Raw genomic sequence first — 18,690 nt, 5'->3', positions numbered from 1 at the left:
TATTATATAACATGATCAGAGGTTCACTTTATTTCTTAAAACAAATTATTATAATTTTCATTATAAAGGAATAAGACAAAAGTAAATAAATACTCCTACCCCATGTACACACGACACTGCGACAGCAAACCCAACAACAGAAAGGAAAATGAAGGCCAAAATGGCAGAATGTTCTTGTCTTCCTGTCTGAAGGTATTGTGTTTAATTAAGTGCAATTGATCCTTTCATCTGGAGGCGTTTCCATTGTCCGCTCCGTTGCCGTGGAAGGAATTCTCAGATGCTTTTCGTCCGCCGAGGGCTGGGAGTAACGAAAGAGCCTCGCCGCGTTTTCCCACCTTTTAATAAAGCCCAATCTGACACCTACCATGCTTTGTACAACCTGTAGGAAGTTTCAGAAAGCAGCGGGTTCCATTGTGCCCCCCTTTCACTGGCCACAATCCCCACGAACAACTCTATTCATCGGCGGCACAATGGCTGAAGAAGGCCGCACCCACAGCTCACAATGCACACAAATATTTATTAAAGTTCAGTTCTTGTTTGGATACGTTGCAGGTTTAACATTTTAAAGCATTTTGCACACATGAACAAACTCAGACTGTGTCAGAACAGGGCGGCAACACATTTACATTTAAGGCATTTGGCAGACGCCCTTATCCAGAGCGACTTACGTTTACAGTGAAACAGAAGCGAACAAGGTGGTCAGATTATGTCCAACTCGATTTCTACCTAGACAGCTAAAACCACACAGCAGGTTTCTGCTAAATGAATTGTGAGTATTTGATTGCTGTGTGTTTGCTTTTATACAGCAACAGATATAAATGTGGTAAATATAAATCTCTCTTACACACACACAACACATTCCACATTACATATTAATTACATATTAATGACATGCAAGTGCAAAATAAAGCAGAAGCCTTGAGCGTTGCCCCTCCCCCATCTTTATATGGACATTTGTTTTGTCAAGTAACAGCGGACATCTTGTCCAGTGCATATGATTATGAGTGTACCGCTCAGAAAGGCACTTTTGAAATTCCCTGATTTGAAGACAGCAGAGTGCAGAGAAGGACGGCCTCTCCGGCTTCAGCTGCTGCCACTGCTGCTGCTGCTGTTGGACTCGGCCTCCTCGTCCTCCTCCTCCTCCTCGCTGATGCCCTCCAGGTCGTCCCGCACGAGGCTGTACAAGTCGGCGAGGCTGCCCTGGCTCAGGCAGGTGTTGACCGTGGAGCCGCTGCTTATATGTGGCTGGCTGGGGTTCACCACGCGAGGCTTGTGGTTCTTCATACGGCTGTGAGGATGAACACACTCCGTACCAGGGACGTGGGGTTCTAGGAGGAAAGTCAGGAAAGGAAAGAGTTACAAAGAGTTCAATCCTTTCACTGCAAATGGATATAAAATCATATAAAATTATAAAACCATATAATATAATTTATATTGTTGTAATTTCATGTAAAAAAAACATAGCAATATTTTACTATTCTAAACTCACTATTTGGAACACACAAAACACACAAGACCAGCGAATCAACATGAAAGGGTGAACAATCTTAAAATGCTGCCACTCTGCTCACTATACAAATATTATAAAATACATTGTTTTAATAATAACTGCTATCACATAATCATATAATAAAAGGTTTTAAAACAATAATCTTTTTAAAGAAAATACTCTATGCTGGACAAATATTTTAAGGTAACCTAAACCGTTTAATTTACGGCTGATCCATCATAAGTATTGTGGGATCGGGGTTCTGGGTTTGGATTAGGCACCTTATTAAAGTGCAACTGTGGGAGTGAAACTGTTATGTGCAACGCTGCGTCTCTGCAAATGTCTGAGTGAGCTGAAGGTTCTAATGTTTAACTGGCTTTAAAGCCACTTGGGGGCACGCAGGAAAGACGGAACGCATTGGGAAGGACCAGTGACTGTTCACCAGTGATAGCCGGGACAGATCAGGCTCCATAGTTATATGCTGCAGAGAACTAGGGGACCTGACGTTACCCTGCCGGTTGTAGCAGTCCTCGGCCAGGCAGCTGTGAGGGTTTCTCCTTTGAAAAGGAAGTCCTGGGGTTCTCCGACGTGGGGGCAGAATTTTGGTTGGCATTATGACGGATCGGCAGCTGTAGCAGGGAGATCCCACATCCATCCTCCCAAAGCCCCTAAAAAAATAAGAAATACCACAGGAACACACATTCAGACCTCCACACAGTTCCAAGAGACTTTTTATTATCCAGAGCCACCGTAATGCCCTACACTGACCTGAAGTTACGGGCACAGTTGGGACAGAAAAACTCCGCCAAGCCCCACATTTTATCGGCGGGTACAGGGTCATATTTCTTTTTGCACTTCTGGCAGCGGGACACCTGCAGCATTACACATAGTGACAGAGACACTCTTCTATGAAAAATATTAGAACATCAAAAATGTTTTTAAAAAGTATGGAAAATACAAAAAAAAAAGCATAGTTGGATTCGTACGCGCTTCCTCTGTGGAACCCTGCGCCACCAGTCACTGTCACACGTTTCACAGGCAAACTGGTGTATGTCTGAGGGGATCCTGTTCTTCTGGGCATTGTCAAACATCCTCAGGTTTTCCTGCGTAAGCGGCAGGGCACGGAGGAGTTTTCCCAATTCCTGCAGTCAAGCACACGTCCCAGTCGGTCATCCAGCCCTCCAGTGTGTACACAGAGCTGCAGCCTGAACCTTAATCCTTTGGCACAACGTTATAATGCAACCTGTTCCTGGCTCCATGTTTGGCTATTTTTAATAGCTTTAAAAGTGCCGCTGAACTGCAACCTTTTCGACTTTTTGAGACTCTAGTCAACTGACTCCACACAGCCCACCTGTATGTCGTGGTCCGTACTCGGCGCTGCATGTTCTCTAGACTGATGGAGAACAAAGCATGTTAAGCACAGACAGTCTAATACTGAACATTATTGCTAATATGGTGCATTGTCGCATATGGCGGCTGCATTACCGTGCTACGCCGGCGACGTCGCTCCGGGCTTTCATTAGTGGCCCCCTAGAAAGCCCAGTAAGACTGAGGTAAGTGCTGACATTGCCTGAATCTGTTATTATGTGCAACGTTTGCAGTAAAATGACATGTTAAGAGACTTTCTAAAGGGTAACATTTTTCCATGCAAAAAAAATTGGAACAAATGTCAAACCTTTGTCATTTTACTGGTGAAACCCTCAAACGGACTCAGGGTAGAAATAAAAGTATTTCCAGTCTCGTACCTGTGCAGGTGAGGGCTGGCCTGCAGATGTTTCCTTGGCTGTTTCTTCAGCTTTCAGCTTCCTCACTACATTCTGCAGTGGTGTTAAGAAATGTCGATTTGTGAATCAATATGTGGAATTCTCAATCATTTTTTAAGGCCAAGAAAGGCTACAAATGTCAGAACAGGAAATTTGTATTTTGATGAAGTATTTTCATCAAGAGATGCCATTTAGACAAAACCATTCAGACTAAAATATTACCTTGACTGCAGTGTCATTCTTTAAAATGTGTATGTCCTCTTCGTCAAGTTCTACATAACAAAACATTATAATCAGATCTAGCTGTTGATGTTCTTAAAGAAACTGGCATAAAGAAATGCATAATTGTTCTTCATATGCATGAGTAATGAATAAATTAAAAGTACAATTTTACAACCAGTGATTTAATATGATCATGTTTACCTCTGTCTTTCATCAGCACAATCTCCATGGCAATGAGTCGATGGTTGTTGCCATAGCGTCGCATGAGTATTGTTGCCCTTTCAATGTCAATCTTGCCATGGAACTGCTCTCTCAGACGCCTGACACTTGTTTCCAACTGAGTCATGAAAACCACACAATCAGTAGCAACTTGCTGCACATTTCAGCGCAGAAACACAGCTAAACCGGTTCATCGCACAAACAACCTCAACGGCATTTTAGGTTAAAAATAATAATAATAATCAAAACCATCCTAATCCAGTCTTTCAATAGACAGACTAAGCAAATGTACTCATGGCTCAAAGCACATAGCCTGAACCCTGACCTCTGACCCCAACCCGCAAATTCATAACAGGTTCGACCGCAACAGCAAAATTTTAATATCGGTTATGAGCAGTGCTTCTCTCTACCTCGTCACACGCATCTACACACACTGCCCACCTGCTTAATAACACACCCGACCATCTACTTTAACCAGGTTTTACTACGAATACAATCGACCAATAATCGCTGGGAGAACCGTGAATATCAGCTGCAACGGTGATGGAAATGACGGGCCGCCACACTGTAAGAACACTCGTACTAAAAGCACTGTATTTCTGGATTATTTAAATATACGCCCAATAATCTCACATTTAATATTGAAATGAAACTTGTTACTATAGTATCGTGCTCGGGTATACTTAATATTTAGTTCTATACCCGGAAAGACCCGCCATATTTTATAGGAAGGAGAGATTATTATACCAATAATACTATAAAGCCATAAACAACGGAATAACGAGCTTCAAGTTCACAAGTGTGTGAAATAAAAGAGAAGGAAGATCTGAAAAAAAAAAACATACCTCAACTTCCTCTTGTATGGCGCTCATGGCGACATGTGTGCATTAAAATGACTATTTTACAGAATAATTCGCGTCCAGCGTGGTCGCTTCCTCCGCAGTTCCGAACGCGCAGCGCCCACAGCGGGACGTGGAGAGTCTCGGCTTCCGGCCGGGCGGCTCGGCAGACAGGGAGCGGGGATTTCAAAAAGCTCGCGTAGCTTCTGGCTTCCGCGAGTTTAATTGGTCTGGACCTTGACTTTTTGCAAACATCACGCCACGGTTTTATGTTCGATGCGTAAAGCTATCAAAGTCATCGGAGCCACTTTCACTTTCATATTTAGGTTGGTCGTCCAAGGGTCGACGCTGCTAAATAAGGGTACGTGGCCCGCCCTGGTCGTGTCCTAATCCTCCACTCGTGCACTACGTAGTGCACGTTACAGTGAACGACGCGCAGTCTTCTTCCGTCTTGGTGCTTTCCTTGTTTAGGGCACTACGAAGTGTTCAAATGAGGATTAAGGACAAGGCAAGAGAGAAGGTGCGAGAAGGTCCATGTCTGCAGCAAAATGTTCACTAATAATAAAACATTTCCTGCTGACTCCTCACTTCCTGCTGTGCAGATGAAATAACTTCACAGAAAAACTGAAACTTGAAAGACAACGGGGCCAATAAAAGTAAATTGTTGTGTGTCTGTACGGCCATGGCCGAAATAAAAAGTGGTCATCAATTAACAACCGTTTAATAACATTTTTTTTTAAAGAAATGAAAGTCTGTCTGCCTGATTGCAGTACGTGAAACCTATTATTTTCTTGTTAATGTCTTCAAAAAGTATAAAATATGTACGATATTAATCGTTTGCAGTAGTCGTATACAGAAGCACGTTGTAGGTGTGTGAAGAGTTTCGCCAGGTTTCTCCCATTGAAAAGCTGGAGATCCAGCGCGAACTTCATCTCCCAGCCGCCACCGGGAACCGGGCCGTCCCGGAGTGAGCCGATAATCCGGCCGCGCGTGACTCGGTTCACCGGCGTCTGAGCTGCGCGCGTCCCGTTACCGGGACGGGAGAACTCCGCGTTCAGCAGGTTCGTTCATACACGTCCAGCACAGCCGTAACATCGTTATTTCGTGTTCGTATGTAATACGTGTAATACATATTACACGTCTGCAAGCTCTTCATACTGGGTATATATTTAAAATTTGATGTATTAATCTATGTTTTTTAATTTTACATTTGCTTTCTGAGGCATAACCATGCATGCCTCTGAAGTTAAAATGATTTACAGTGATTTTTGTGGAAGATTGTGAATGTGTGACAAATTAAAATAACTGTACATCTTTCAGATCATTGTCTTAGTTTTGTTAACATTGTACTGTGTAGATGGTAAATTAATAAAAAATAATTTGTAATTCTCAATAAAACCACACATATGTTGAAACCAGAGCTCACCCAAAAAATACAGGTTATTTATATATAAAACATATGTATATTTGATTTGTATGTACGTTAGCATTTACCAGACGCTCTTATCAGAGCGACTTACAGTCAGTAGTTACAGGGACAGTCCCCCTGGAGACACTCAGGGTTAAGTGACTTGTTAAGTAGTAAGTGGGGTTTGAACCGTCTGGTTCATAGGCGAGTGTTTTACCCACTAGGCTATGTGTGTAGTATATGTGTAGTATATGTTTTCAGCATAAAGCTCTGGACAGACAACCATGGCAACAAGAAAGGTTTTGGTGACTGGCTGCTCTTCTGGAATCGGGCTGGCGGTTGCAGTTCAACTCGCAAGGGACAAGCTGAGGAGGTTCGAAGGTAACAAAGTCTCATAGCAGTGACTCTATATAGACAAGTCACACTTTTCAGTTTAGAGTGCTGCACTGATGAAGCTCCTGTGCGTTGGAGGCAGTGGTTGCCACCCTGAGAAACCTGGAGAAGAGACAGGCGTTGGAGAGAGCCGCTGGGGAGACCCTAAACAAAACACTGGAAATTCAACAGCTGGACGCCTGCTGTGAGCACTCAATAAGAGAGTGCTTGAAGAACCTGCCTGGTGGACAGGTGGATGTTCTCGGTGAGTACCCTACTTTTCGTGTCACTGTATGGGCATGTGTATGTCATGTCTGTGCTCTGTCCTCTGTTCTTCCATGGAACCTTGTCTGACATTTCTACCCCTGAGAACCAAATAAGGACAGCAGGTCCAACATTTGATAGAGTAGCGCTGGCCTGTTAACTAGGTTAAACAGGTTAAATTGAATTCCTAACATGGCTATAATTTCTTATTGACTGTCATCCGGTGTCAACACAGCAGTCAAACACACATGAAGTTAGTTTATCAACTGCACTACAATGAGGATTTTAACTGCAATAATAGAACAATAATTGTAATAATGTACAATAATAACTACACTGCATTTAGACACACAGTAGCTCAACAATAATCTCAGAGACTCATGGCATGAATATAAAGCCCAAGTATCACCAGTGTACCACAGTGTGAGAACCAAGGCCTGTATTCATTTGCTCATTTATTTTGAGACATTTCTATTTAACCTCCTTGCTTTATGTCCTATTTATTAGGCTCTTGCTCACCCACTCTAGAGCATGGTCATTATATACTGAACCCATTTATATGGAGGGATTTGAGTGCCAAAATTAAGCCGACATCCTGCCTATGTACTTTGATGGGAGTAATTGATGATGCAGTAAATGTGTCCACATTAAATAAATTGTGAAATAATTCAATATGACAATATGTTTTTATAATTCCTGTCATATTCAATTCTTTAATGTTACATTTTTTTATTATTATTTTATTATATATCTATTTATTTTGGCTCTCACAGCACTCCATACATGTATGGTGTACTTTTGTCCACCTTTGTTTTACCCAGCTTGAAGGATTAATATAATATACTAGATTAAAGATAAAGCTATTAATTTCATACATTGAATACATACATTTCAGTGAATCAACTTGATATTATTTTGAAATATTCAAAATAATATCAAGTTGATTCACTGAAATGTATGTATTCATATATAATTATTAATGTTTTGGAATATTCCTAAAATATTACTAATACTGTACTTTTTCCACAATATCATCTTGTAAGTCATGCTAAATGCATGTATTGTAACATCTGCATGTGTATTTCACTCACAGTGAATAATGCCGGTGTGGGCATGATTGGACCCATTGAGTGTCAAAACGTTGAGTCAATGCAGGAACTCTTTAACACCAATTTCTTTGGAATGGTGAGACTGGTCAAGGAGGTCCTGCCTGGCATGAAGAAACGCCAAAGTGGACACATTGTTGTGATGAGCAGTGTAATGGGCATTCAGGGTGAGTGCTGTCTACCTCTGTCTACCGCTGTCTACTTCAGAATGCCATCCAACCTGTACAACTAATACAAAAAGCAGCAGCACTTTGTATACGATTATACCTCGCACTGCACCTCGCACTCTCCGAGCCTCCAGTACTGCTCGCCTGGTCCCTCCACCTCTGAAGGTACGAGGAAGACGCTCATCTAGACTCTTCTCTGTCTGGGCCCCTAGGTGGTGGAATGAACTTTTCAAATGGCAGCTTAAGATCTTCCTCTTTAGAGAATACTTAGACTAAATTGTAACTTTCTTATAGTCTTATTTATGTAAGAAAAACTACAACAGAGTGAATAAAATGATTGTATTCTTAGTTGGGGTCCTAGTGAACCAGAACTGATTACTTCACTGATGGTAACATGAAAGCACATTGTAAGTCGCTCTGGATATGAGTCAAAAATGTAAATGTAAATGTAAACGGCTCTTTTTGTACACATATGTTAGGTGACATTGCGCATTGTGTTGTGTTGTGTCTTTTCCAGGTCTGCTCTTCAATGATGTCTATGCTGCTTCCAAATTTGCAGTTGAAGGGTTTTGTGAGAGTTTAGCTGTACAAGCCATGAAGTTTAATGTAAAGTGAGTACAATTTGCCATATGCACCATTGTAAATACCAATAATGACCCTGACTTTTCCACATTCACTTTCATTTCAAAACATATGCTCATGGCCACATCAGAATATTTAAAAGTGATGTTCAAGGAGGTTATTAATGTTGTTAGTAGAATTTCTTGTGTGGAATATTAGTAAAAATGCCGACTGGAGCTTTGTTGCTGCTGTTTAAAAGCGTTCAGTGATGTAAAGTGCAGACGTGTTTTGCCTTCCTCCAGGATGACTCTGGTGGAGCCAGGCCCAGTGGTGACTGAGTTTGAGAAGAAGGTGTACGAGGACGCTGAGCACATGGATCTGTCAGGAACAGACGAGGAGACGGCCCAGATCTTTCGTGGTATTTACCTACCTTACTCACGAAAGATCTTCAGCTCTATTGGCCAGGCACCTGAGGAAATTGCCAAGGTATCTTGCTTCTTCTGCATGCTTAGACTCAGTGAGCCTGTGCACAGGGCTGCCTTAGAGAATACAGTTCTGGACACCTATTAGGCAGATTTAACCTTTCACCCCTTTAGCAAGAACCCTGCCTCTGAGGCTAACAATGTGTGGCTGAACGAGTGTTGACAAGCTTGAATTTAATCTGTTTTTCTCTGCAGCAAACCCTTGAGCTGATTGTAGCAAACGACCCTCCATTTCGCCACCAGACCAACCCCCTGTACACACCCATGACAGCCCTGAAGCACGCAGACCCCAGCGGGCGACTCCCGCTCGAGACCTTCTATAAAATGATCTTCAGACATGACCGCGTCTTCAATGCCAGTCTGGGACTCCTGCGCCTGCTGCAGAAGCGGACAGGCAGAGGTGCAGAGTAAGCCGCTGCTTTCTGAAGGCATGTGGGCCTTCACCTTCTCCTATTTAGCTGAACCTGGAACAGTTGAAGCAACTTCAAATAATAAATCAACTGGCTGCGTTTCATTTTGTTTTTACTAGGCACAATATAATATGTTGTGAGTATTCTAAGCCTTGAATACAATATTCAGAATGAATCCTATTTAATTGTGATAACTTAATTAATTGAGGCTGATGATCCTGAACCCAAATATTAGAAAATGTTAAGTCCAGTTTCCTCTGTGCTATAGTAGATATCGTGTATGTTGAAAGTTTGTAGTCTTCAGGATTTTCCCTTTTTGTTGGGTATTACTGATACCCAGATGGTGATCTTTAATGATGATTTTATTAACAAAAAATTAAAAGGGGGGAGCAAAACATTTCCATACATGTTCCTTTAGAACATTTAAAATCATTTTAAAATATCTCTATAAATGTGGATTACTAAAAATATTGAACCGATGCAACCAGTTTATGTTTTATCCTGTTACTGTGGTGTCTGATACAGAATGATTTCCTGTGATGAGCCAAAACTGCGGACAGCTGGAAACAGTTGATGCAACATATTGAGTTATAAAAGATAATTACACAAAAGAGATCATGTATATCTATGCATTTCCTATTCTGGCTAATGCTATTTAATTAATATGATAAAGCTAAAAAAATTGCTATTTGGTATATTACAGTATATTTTAGGGCTGCATGACTATGGCCAATATGATAATCTTGATTATTTTTATCAATATTCTAATGACGATTATTAATCATAATTATTCATTATTTAAAAAAACATTTTATTTCACTTTGAACAAGGCTTTCAGATTTTTTGGCGATAAAAACAGCCTGTCAACATTTTCTTTTTAAGAGATGAACGAAAGCAGGTCACTATGAAAATAATCCATGTTTTCCTTTAGAAACATATTTATTCATCCAAAAACTATGTGATTATGGAGTGGGTGGGGAAAAAATAACCTGCAATATGACAAATCACAAAGTGCTTGAGCATTTACTCTTTGCTTTTGTAAATCAGTTATATTTAAATAATATGTGAAGGACTATTTCACAATATTACACATTTACACATTCTTCCTTTTGTAAAATAAAAGTGCTTCACATTTGACTTCAACATAAAAAAAAAGTGTGAAATAACTATGCGCATGCATGTGCAGAACCGATCAGGCAATTGGTCCGGATCCGCAACTGACAGCCACTTTGCCATCACAGTGGGTTTATATTGCGTTGGTTGTCAACCAGAAACACATGTAGTGGGCTGCAGCAGCCATTTTCCCTTGCATGTCTAGTGTGTGTGTGTGTGTGTGTGTGTGTGTTTGTGTATATATCTTTTATAAATCTATTGGGGTTGTCAACCTTTTCAACCCCAAATGAGGAAGACTTTATTGCACGTCTCACTGTCACAATTTCAGGTTGCTGCTCAGCCTATGCCCCCCATGATTGGTTATTTAAATGTAAATATTGGCTACAATCATCTTGATTTAATCGTGGTTAAGTGAGCAGCCCTAGTATATTTAGCGACGTGCAATAAGAAAAACACCTGAGTGAGTGAGTAAAATGAGTGAGTGTGAAATCAGTGAATGCAAACATTTAAACCAGAAGACAGGGATGTAGTTCCCTACAGGTTTTTTTTATTAGAAGTAACTTATTTTACAACCTTTGCAGAGAGAAACAATGTGAAAAGCTCTTTATATACAGTGATTTTAAACTACTTTTAAACAAGTACAGGAATTAATAATGAAGGCAGAAAATATCTATGGTTGTTCTAATTGTGAGACCAATAAAATATCAGCCATTCTCAGCTTTACAATAATGCTAATAGGAAGTACACTGACATGTCCATGTTTTAGTACATATTCATTTTAGACTTTTAAACAAGTAGTTCTAAATGAGACAAACATTTTACAAGCAGATACTGGGAGTGATAAACTGGCATTCAGGCATTGGAAACTGTATGTTAAAGGAGGAAAAATATCCAACACAAAAAATATAGATACATCTTTGCATCTCTGACAGAGTGTCTAATGTTTGCGACACGGGCAGGGCAGTGGGAAGAGTGGCATTGGGAGCAGTGGCAGTAACTATTTGCAGAGACCGAATGTAAGGCCCTCAGGGGTTCTTCTTGTGAACGTCTGGGGTTTCTAATCAAATGAAAGCAGGACCTTGTTGCTGGTTTCAGTGGAAAGGGGTGCTAAATTAAACTTAAACCCAAGCGACTACATTGCACTACATAGCAGTGTTTGTGTCGCATGTTTTTTTCCCATAAAGCACAGAAGCTGGGGGTGGATACTGCTAAAGATGCAGCAGAATACGCTCCCTGCATGCTTTATAACCCCTCCCTGAGGAGTGACGGAGCACTAGCAGCTCCACCGCCCAGCCATGGACCTCCAGCCTGCCAATGACGACGATGATGATGATGATGATGCAGCCTAGACGTATCACAGGACCGTGAAAAAAAACAACACGATTCTTCTTCAAGACGGGACAGTTACAGCACTAACGCTTACAGGACTAACATGGTAAAGACACGACACAGCAAGAATACTTGCAGGAAGAAAACGAAAAAATAAACGCCACTTTTTAGTGACTGAGCAGCAGACAGTAAACAATAGCTTAGTTAATTGTGAAGGTGATCAAAACAAAACCATTGTTTCAATAGAAGGATGATGATAATAATAATAATAATAAAAACAAAATGAATTATATATATATAAAAAAAAATCTTTAAAAAAAGGGCAGTGACTGGCTGATTTAGTAATGGCAAAAGCAATGCCCTCGTCTAACCGGCTGTAAAGTCGAGCTGAAATACTGGAGACGTGAGGTGGGTCTTCTAGCCATGGCAGTGGGTTCCGGGTACAGGCTCAGTGGCATTGGGGTTTCTGCTGACTGGCCACAAAATGCGGTCCTCCAGCGCAACGTACAAAGTCACATGATACGGCGGCGGAGAGGGAGCCCCGGCTCGCTATCGCCCCCCCTCATGCTGGCCCCCGAGAAGTGCTTCAGAGATGCTCCTCTACATTCTTACATTATAATACTTCTAGGGAATGTTTAAGCTCCAATTCTTAATCTTTTTAAAGTTCAGCGCCAATTTGCTGTTTACTTTTGGCCTAAATAAATAATATCAGTCAAGAAAGGTGAGCATCCTGTCTCTTTCTGTCTGTCTCCCATACGAGCAACAAGGACATAATGGTGCAAAATGTAAATATATTGCAAATGAAAAGGTTTTACATATCCAAACCACCACCAATATGGAGATACGTACAGTACAAAAAAAACAAAAAAAGTATCGGTCCGATGAAAGATGGGGCTTTTTTTGAGAGGGAGCTTTACTGCACCGTAACAGGCGCAGTCCAGTATATGAGGAGTACAGAATTGGCGAGACAGAGACAGAAAGAGGACGAGAGGACCCTAGAGGAATATCGCAAAACAATAAATAAAAAAGAGAGGAATTTCCTTCAACACTTCTTGCTCTTCTTGTTTACTACTTTTTAAAAAGTTTGTTAGTTTCAGGAAAATGTCCCCAAGTCTTTAACATGAAAGACCTAGCTTTCTTCATATACTTTGTTTTTTGTATTTTTTTTATAATAAAAAATAAGTCCATCTGTGACAGATTAAGTCTTACTTCATTATATTGTCTTTTCTTTAAGACAACAAGAATTTCCCTTTACTCTTTTCTGCAGACAACGCCAGCAGACGGTCTCCTTGACAACACAGTCAATCCAAATCCAATTAAAATCTTGGAAACTGGCTGACCAATAAAAAAGCAGGCATTAGAGAAAGTGGTCTTCTCCATTTTCCACCTCATGTCTCATAGATTTCTGGTGTGTGGCGGGTTCATGCGAACACCTGCATTTTGCCGTTGGACTCCGGGACGTGGGGGATCTGCGTCTGGGCCGGCCCACTGACAGCCGGGCTGGGGGTGGATTCTGACCAATCAGAGACGCACTGTGGAGAAGGGCTGGACCAGGGCTCGGGGGACTCGGGGGACGGGGTCAAGTATGGGTGCTCGCTCGGAAGGCGAAGGTAATGCTTGGGCGTGGCATCCATGTTGGGGGGCAGGGACTGGTGAGAGGGCGGGGTGGGGTAATCCTCCAGGCCTGCGCTGCTGCCGGGTTGAGGCGCCGCCGGGCCCTGAGGGGGCAGCACTGCTACTGTCGGCGCCGGGCCCTGTGTGGGGGGCTGGGGCTGCTGCTGGTAAAAAGCTGGCGGAGGCTGCACTTGCTGTGGGGTAGGAGGGGTGGAGGTGCCCATTCGCGTCAGGCCCTGCTGGCTGGCCAGGCCGTGGTGCTGGAGCTGCTGCTGCTCGGCGATGGAAGTCAGCTTCACAGGGCTGATGGTCGGGGTGGCGGACACGGGTGTGGGTTGCAGCATGGGCTGCTGGGAGCTCCGGAACAGCTGCTGGTGCATGAGGAGGCTGCCCTGCTGCAGCGTGGGGGTCTGTGGGTGGATCCCTGCCTGGCTGCTGACCGGGTGCACCATGTTGACCACAGGCTGACTGCACTGTGAGGAGGGGGTCATGCGGCTGTGCCAGTCGAAGGGCACACTGACGGGGCTCACCATGCCAATGTTGAGGCCCATCTGACCTGTGCTCAGGACATAGTTATGGGGGACCTGGTTTACCGCTGATGCCATGGACACTCGGCCCTGCATCCCTCCATCGCCCATGTCGCCCAGCTGGGCCAGGGACACGGCGAAGGGGCCGCCGGCGCCATCCAGCATAGCGCTGTGCACCATGGGAGTGCCAGGCACTGACATGGTGGAGTGGAAGATACCTGGTGATGGCATTGCAGCTGGCGAAGTTGGGTTGGTGATATAGCCAGCGTTGCTGGCGCCACCCCGGGGTGAGTCCAGCGAGTCGACCGGAGACAGTGTGACGGAGCTGTCCAGCAGGGCGCTCTGCATGTCCAGAGTCAGCTTCTTGTTGCGCGCCTTGGCCGACTGAGCTGAACTGGAGGAGGCCTGGCCACCCATTCCGGAGCCCTTGGCCCCTGGTCTTCGGTTCTTCTTGCCCTGGGGAGTGTTTTTCAGGCCCGGAAGGAAGCTGCTGGGAGGGCACATGAGTGGGGAGAGAGTGTGGCCCCCGGCTAAGTGGTGGCCAGCGCCGCCGTGGCCCTGCGGGCTCCTCACCGTGTTGTACTCATCCAGCAGCTGCACGATGTCATGGTGCATGCGTTCCTGCGCGATGTCCCGCGGCAGCCGGTCCATGTGGTCGGTGATCTCGCGGTTCGCAAAGTGAGCCAGCAGCACCTTCACGGCCTCGCAGCTGCCCTCACGGGCAGCCAGGAACAGCGGGGTCTCCTCCTGATGGAGAGACAGGAAAGGCATCATGTAAAAAGCAAAAAAGGGGTACAAAATTAAACAGCTAAAGAATGTAGAAGGATTTTGTGGACGTACCTTCAGATCTTGCATATCTTTATTGGCTCCATTCTTCAGCAAGGCTATTGTTGCTTCAACATTATTCACAGCAGCAGCCCAGTGCAGGGCAGATTTACCTAAGGTAGTGACAAACGTTCCACTTTTAACACAAATAACCTTCCATTCACAGTGAAATAATGTCAGAAAAATCATGTGATCATTTCAATATGAACTATAAGAAAGAGAATTTTGTCTGATACTAGCGGCTCTTTCTTTCGTTTTTATTTTCCCGCCTTCAAACGCTTACCCAGCTCATCAACGGCATTGACGTCAGCGTGGCAAGTGATGAGCTCCTCCACCATCCCCTCCACTGCCAGTCGGGCAGCCAGGATGAGTGCAGTGGAACCGTCGTTCATGCGGGAGTCAAGGTCTGTGGCGCGGTTACGGATCAGAATCTGCATGTGGCAGAGACATAAAGGCACTCATAAAGGCACTTTAAGATACAACAAACAAACATACAACAACTGGTTCTATAACTAAACATTTGATTGTTTTCAGATATTTGAGTTGTAGCAGCAGAATACTTATTCAGAATACTTATATGTTTAAATTTGTGCTGACACTAGTACAAGGGAGCTGCCAGACATCTGCCCTGTATTGTAATTTACAGAGGCAGAAGTGGCCTAGTTGAAGGTCCACCGAGGTCCCCCTGGGCAAGGGGCTGTCCCCACACACTTCTCCCTGGGCGCCTTTCATGGCTGTCCACAGTTAGCAATGGGTTAAATTTAGAGGACACATTCTGTTGTGTGCACTGAGTGACGAGTGCTGTGAGATTAAGTACAAACATAAACTACCTGTAATATTGGTGCCTCATTCAGTGCTCAACGAAACGTGCGTGTGTGTGTGTGTGTGTGTGTGTGAATACCTGGAAGACCCCCTGAGCGTCAGCAGCTACGGCAGCATGCAGTGGCGTGCGGCCCGTGTTGTCCTGTGCATTGGCGTCCGCGCCGGCATCCAGGAGTCGTTTGGCAGCATCTGCCCGAGCGTAGCGTGCCGCCAGGTGCAGCGCTGTCTCCCCGGTGCGGTCCGTCTGGGCTGCCAGAGACGCCCCCTGGTAGATGAGGTCAGAGATGATGTTGGCTGAGGATTCCTCCGAGTCGTCATCCTCCACCACCTCCATTTCAAGACCACCTCCACAGAAGGATGCCAGCATGAGAGGGGTAAAGCCGTCTGGAACACGAGAGAAAACATCATTTTTTTAAGCCATCATTTCTTCTGTTGGAATGAACAGAGGCACCGCATCAAGACAGACCTGGTCCTCGGACATTAACGTCCATGCAGTCACCATCAAATTCTCCCTGGGGTGGCGTGAGGGCCATGGAGGGTGGCATGCGAATGTCAGCGGCAGCGAGGTGGTGCTGAGTCCACTGCCTGGAGTCCACTGCGTCCTCGCAGTCCGACAGCATGCTGGGCTCCTCCACCTGCAACGCAAACATACATCGTCACTCTCTGTGACGCTCTGGTTGATACCTCCACACAGATGTGACTGCAGGATGGAGGAAGAAGCCTTGCCTTCAGTCTCTTGGCCTCTGGGCAGTCGGCATCTATCCACTGGTCACTGTGATCTCCCAGCAAAGACTCCTCTACTGTCTTGGGCATGTGTCTAAGGAGAGAAGCAAAGCTACTTAATACAGGCCCACATGCTCCACTCCAAACATGTCAGATCAGATGATGTGACTCCACTCACTTCAGTCCCAGCGCGTCTTGGCCAACTGGCTCCCTGCGGTTCTTGTTGCTGCTGGTCTCTTTCTTCAGGAAGAATCCCTCGGGGAACCACAGGGTACTGTGCTCTCGTTTGCGCCGGGCTATGAGCATGCCCACCACCAGGATCACCAACAGCAACATGGCTGCCATGCCCATTAGCAGCATCTTCGTCCAGACTGGCACATCCTCTGAAGTGGGCAGCGGCTCGGCTGCAATGCAGAACGAGTTTAACATTAGACCGCGTGATCTTTACTTCATTACGCTTTGTGCCAAGTATTCACCGGCACACATGGCGCATACGCACTTCGCACTGATTTGATGCGGTATGGGAAGCGGAGCATCTCTGCAGCAGACAGGGCACCCAGGTAATCTGCGGCACTGTCTGCGGATGGGAAACAGTCGCTCGAGTCCTGCAGGCACTGCCGGTTATCTATCTCCAGATACACGATGGACCTGAAAAGGAGGGAAGGTTCAGCAGGTTATGACAAAGCGCGACGCAACACGTTTTTTTTGAAGAATTGCTCTGGCATATGATTCCTGATTTGAAGGAATTTGCACAACTTTTCAATAAAATGCATGTATTTTTTTTTGTGTGAAATGCATATTTAGAAATGTGATATAGTCTAACAATTTACACACAATTACATCATTTTCAACTGAATGTCAACACTTCAACTAATGTTTTGGCTAATATTTGAAGTACAAAACTCATTTTTGGCTGCATAATGACTGGTGAAACCCATGCAATACAGCACATATTGGTCAAGTTTGTGGCGATCGGTCAAAATGTCAAAGTAATGCAGAATTCGCAAAGGTTGTTGAATTTCTGCCAATTTGTAAAGTGCTGGATGGACTAAATTACAAATGACATTTATAGCATCTGTCAGACACCGTAATCCAGAGTGACTTGTAGTTACAGGGACAGAGTACCTGGAGACACTCAGGGTTAAGTGTGACTTTGTGGTCTTCTGGTTTCATAGGCGAGTGTTTTACCCACTAGGCTTCTATGAAACATATATAATCTGATCCCTGGCACTCTTTGTAGCCCATTGGATAGTCTTACCCAATAACTTCCTGTTCAGGCTGGATCTCACGCTTAAGCCGAGCCTCGTGTCGAGTGTATGGCCGAATCATGGCCTCGCCATTTTGGTCCAGGCGGAAGCGCAGGGAGGTGCGCAGGATGGCGCTCAGCTTCTGAAGGAAGGCCGTGCCGGTGCGCAGCAGCTCTTCTGGTGGCAGGAGGACTACAATGACCAGGAGCCCGTCGGCAAGATGCTCTGGGACCTTGGCAGCGCAGTCCAGGCCATCCCAGCCGCACTCCACGTAGTTACAGCCCTGGTCACACTGGCCGTCGGCGTAGTGGTCCATGCAGTATGTCTCGTACACGGGACTGCGGACACAAAAGTGAGTTTTGTCAATTTTGTCCGGTTTCAAGGCTACAGAAACGCAGCAGACGTGCCGCCGGTTGCACTTACTTGCAAACCTTCTCCTTGGTTTTGCAGTCGAAGTTGTCGTAGAGGCAGTCGGCGTTGTTGCAGGCCTCGTCACACTGGCTGTTGTTGAAGACGCGCCAGCAGCGGGGGTCTGTGCACCGCGCCCACGGGTTCACCGCCAGCGAGCAGTCGCCTCCGTCCCATCGGCACAGGTAGCTGTTGCACTCTTTGTTGCAGACGCCGTCGTTGGCCTTGCCGTGGCAGTCGGCGATGGGGCAGGCCGGCGGCGGCTCGGCCAGGGGGACGGTCTGCTCGCAGCGCTTGCCGGCGTGGCCGGCGGGGCACTGGCAGTGGAAGAACGGGAAGGAGGCCTCCTCCGTGCACAGGCCGCCCTTGCGGCACGGCTGGGAGGAGCAGCCCTCGTTGCTGCGGTGCTGGCACTGGGGTCCCGCGAAGCCCTGCAGGCAGGAGCAGCGGGCGCCGCGCGCCGTGATGGAGCAGCTGCCGCCGTTGTAGCAGGACAGCTCGCGGCAGTTCATGCTGCGCTCACAGTTGGATCCGGTGTAGCCCTAAACGGCGGGAGAAGACACAGTTTGCCACGGTCCCACAAACCAAAGCGGACATCTTGGGCGTGAAAGGGGCCGCTCACCAGCTGACAGGTGCAGGTGTACCCCGACGGGGAGCCGCTCGACACGGAACACGCCCCCCCGTTCTGGCAGGGCTGCGACTCGCACACGCTGAACCGGTTCTGGCAGCGGCGACCTGGAGAAGAACATCCTGCGCGTTACGCCCAGACTCGCACCGACA

The 18,690-nt window shown here is 45.4% G+C and overlaps 3 protein-coding genes across 9 annotated transcripts in view; 1 reads left to right on the top strand and 2 right to left on the bottom strand.

Annotated features, from left to right (window-relative positions):
* Positions 1–510: 510 nt before the first annotated feature.
* On the bottom strand, positions 511–4,886 carry shfl (shiftless antiviral inhibitor of ribosomal frameshifting). The gene is made up of 10 exons (XM_028985954.1): positions 4,539–4,886; positions 3,676–3,811; positions 3,475–3,524; positions 3,235–3,306; positions 2,975–3,019; positions 2,841–2,882; positions 2,476–2,631; positions 2,258–2,361; positions 2,000–2,157; positions 511–1,328 (listed from the first exon to the last, which is right to left on the bottom strand). Exons 1-10 carry the CDS (start codon positions 4,563–4,565, stop codon positions 1,084–1,086), a joined length of 1,035 nt encoding a protein of 344 aa, XP_028841787.1. The 5' UTR covers positions 4,566–4,886; the 3' UTR covers positions 511–1,083.
* A 619-nt stretch (positions 4,887–5,505) lies between these two features.
* LOC114794194 (retinol dehydrogenase 8) lies at positions 5,506–10,173 on the top strand. Of its 5 annotated transcripts, none has more exons than XM_028986599.1 (7): positions 5,506–5,593; positions 6,202–6,321; positions 6,416–6,577; positions 7,670–7,849; positions 8,367–8,460; positions 8,713–8,896; positions 9,088–10,173. In XM_028986599.1, the coding sequence occupies exons 2-7, from the start codon at positions 6,225–6,227 to the stop codon at positions 9,301–9,303; spliced, it is 933 nt and encodes a 310-aa protein (XP_028842432.1). In that variant the 5' UTR covers positions 5,506–5,593; positions 6,202–6,224; the 3' UTR covers positions 9,304–10,173. The 5 variants fall into 5 exon arrangements, with proteins under 5 accessions (XP_028842432.1, XP_028842433.1, XP_028842434.1 ...); XM_028986600.1 differs by having other exon boundaries at positions 5,536–5,593; positions 6,178–6,321; XM_028986601.1 differs by having other exon boundaries at positions 5,537–5,693.
* Positions 10,174–10,940: 767 nt separating this feature from the next.
* The window catches only part of notch3 (notch receptor 3), a 28,384-nt gene continuing 20,634 nt past the window's right edge, over positions 10,941–18,690 (bottom strand). For 2 of the 3 annotated variants that reach the window (XM_028985380.1, XM_028985381.1), the window contains exons 23-33: positions 18,533–18,645; positions 17,926–18,452; positions 17,514–17,840; positions 16,755–16,903; positions 16,434–16,659; positions 16,259–16,349; positions 15,999–16,167; positions 15,612–15,916; positions 14,994–15,141; positions 14,726–14,823; positions 13,166–14,632 (exon numbers count right to left, since the gene is read on the bottom strand). In XM_028985380.1, the coding sequence (XP_028841213.1) occupies positions 13,166–14,632; positions 14,726–14,823; positions 14,994–15,141; positions 15,612–15,916; positions 15,999–16,167; positions 16,259–16,349; positions 16,434–16,659; positions 16,755–16,903; positions 17,514–17,840; positions 17,926–18,452; positions 18,533–18,645 (3,620 nt within the window). Of the gene's footprint in view, positions 14,633–14,725; positions 14,824–14,993; positions 15,142–15,611; positions 15,917–15,998; positions 16,168–16,258; positions 16,350–16,433; positions 16,660–16,754; positions 16,904–17,513; positions 17,841–17,925; positions 18,453–18,532; positions 18,646–18,690 lie in introns of all 3 variants that reach the window. The other variant, XM_028985379.1, reaches the window with a different exon arrangement.

This window comes from Denticeps clupeoides, chromosome 7, assembly GCF_900700375.1.
Source record: "Denticeps clupeoides chromosome 7, fDenClu1.1, whole genome shotgun sequence".
Classification (NCBI taxonomy): Eukaryota; Metazoa; Chordata; class Actinopteri; order Clupeiformes; family Denticipitidae; genus Denticeps; species Denticeps clupeoides.
This window is presented reverse-complemented; position numbering and strand designations above follow the sequence as displayed.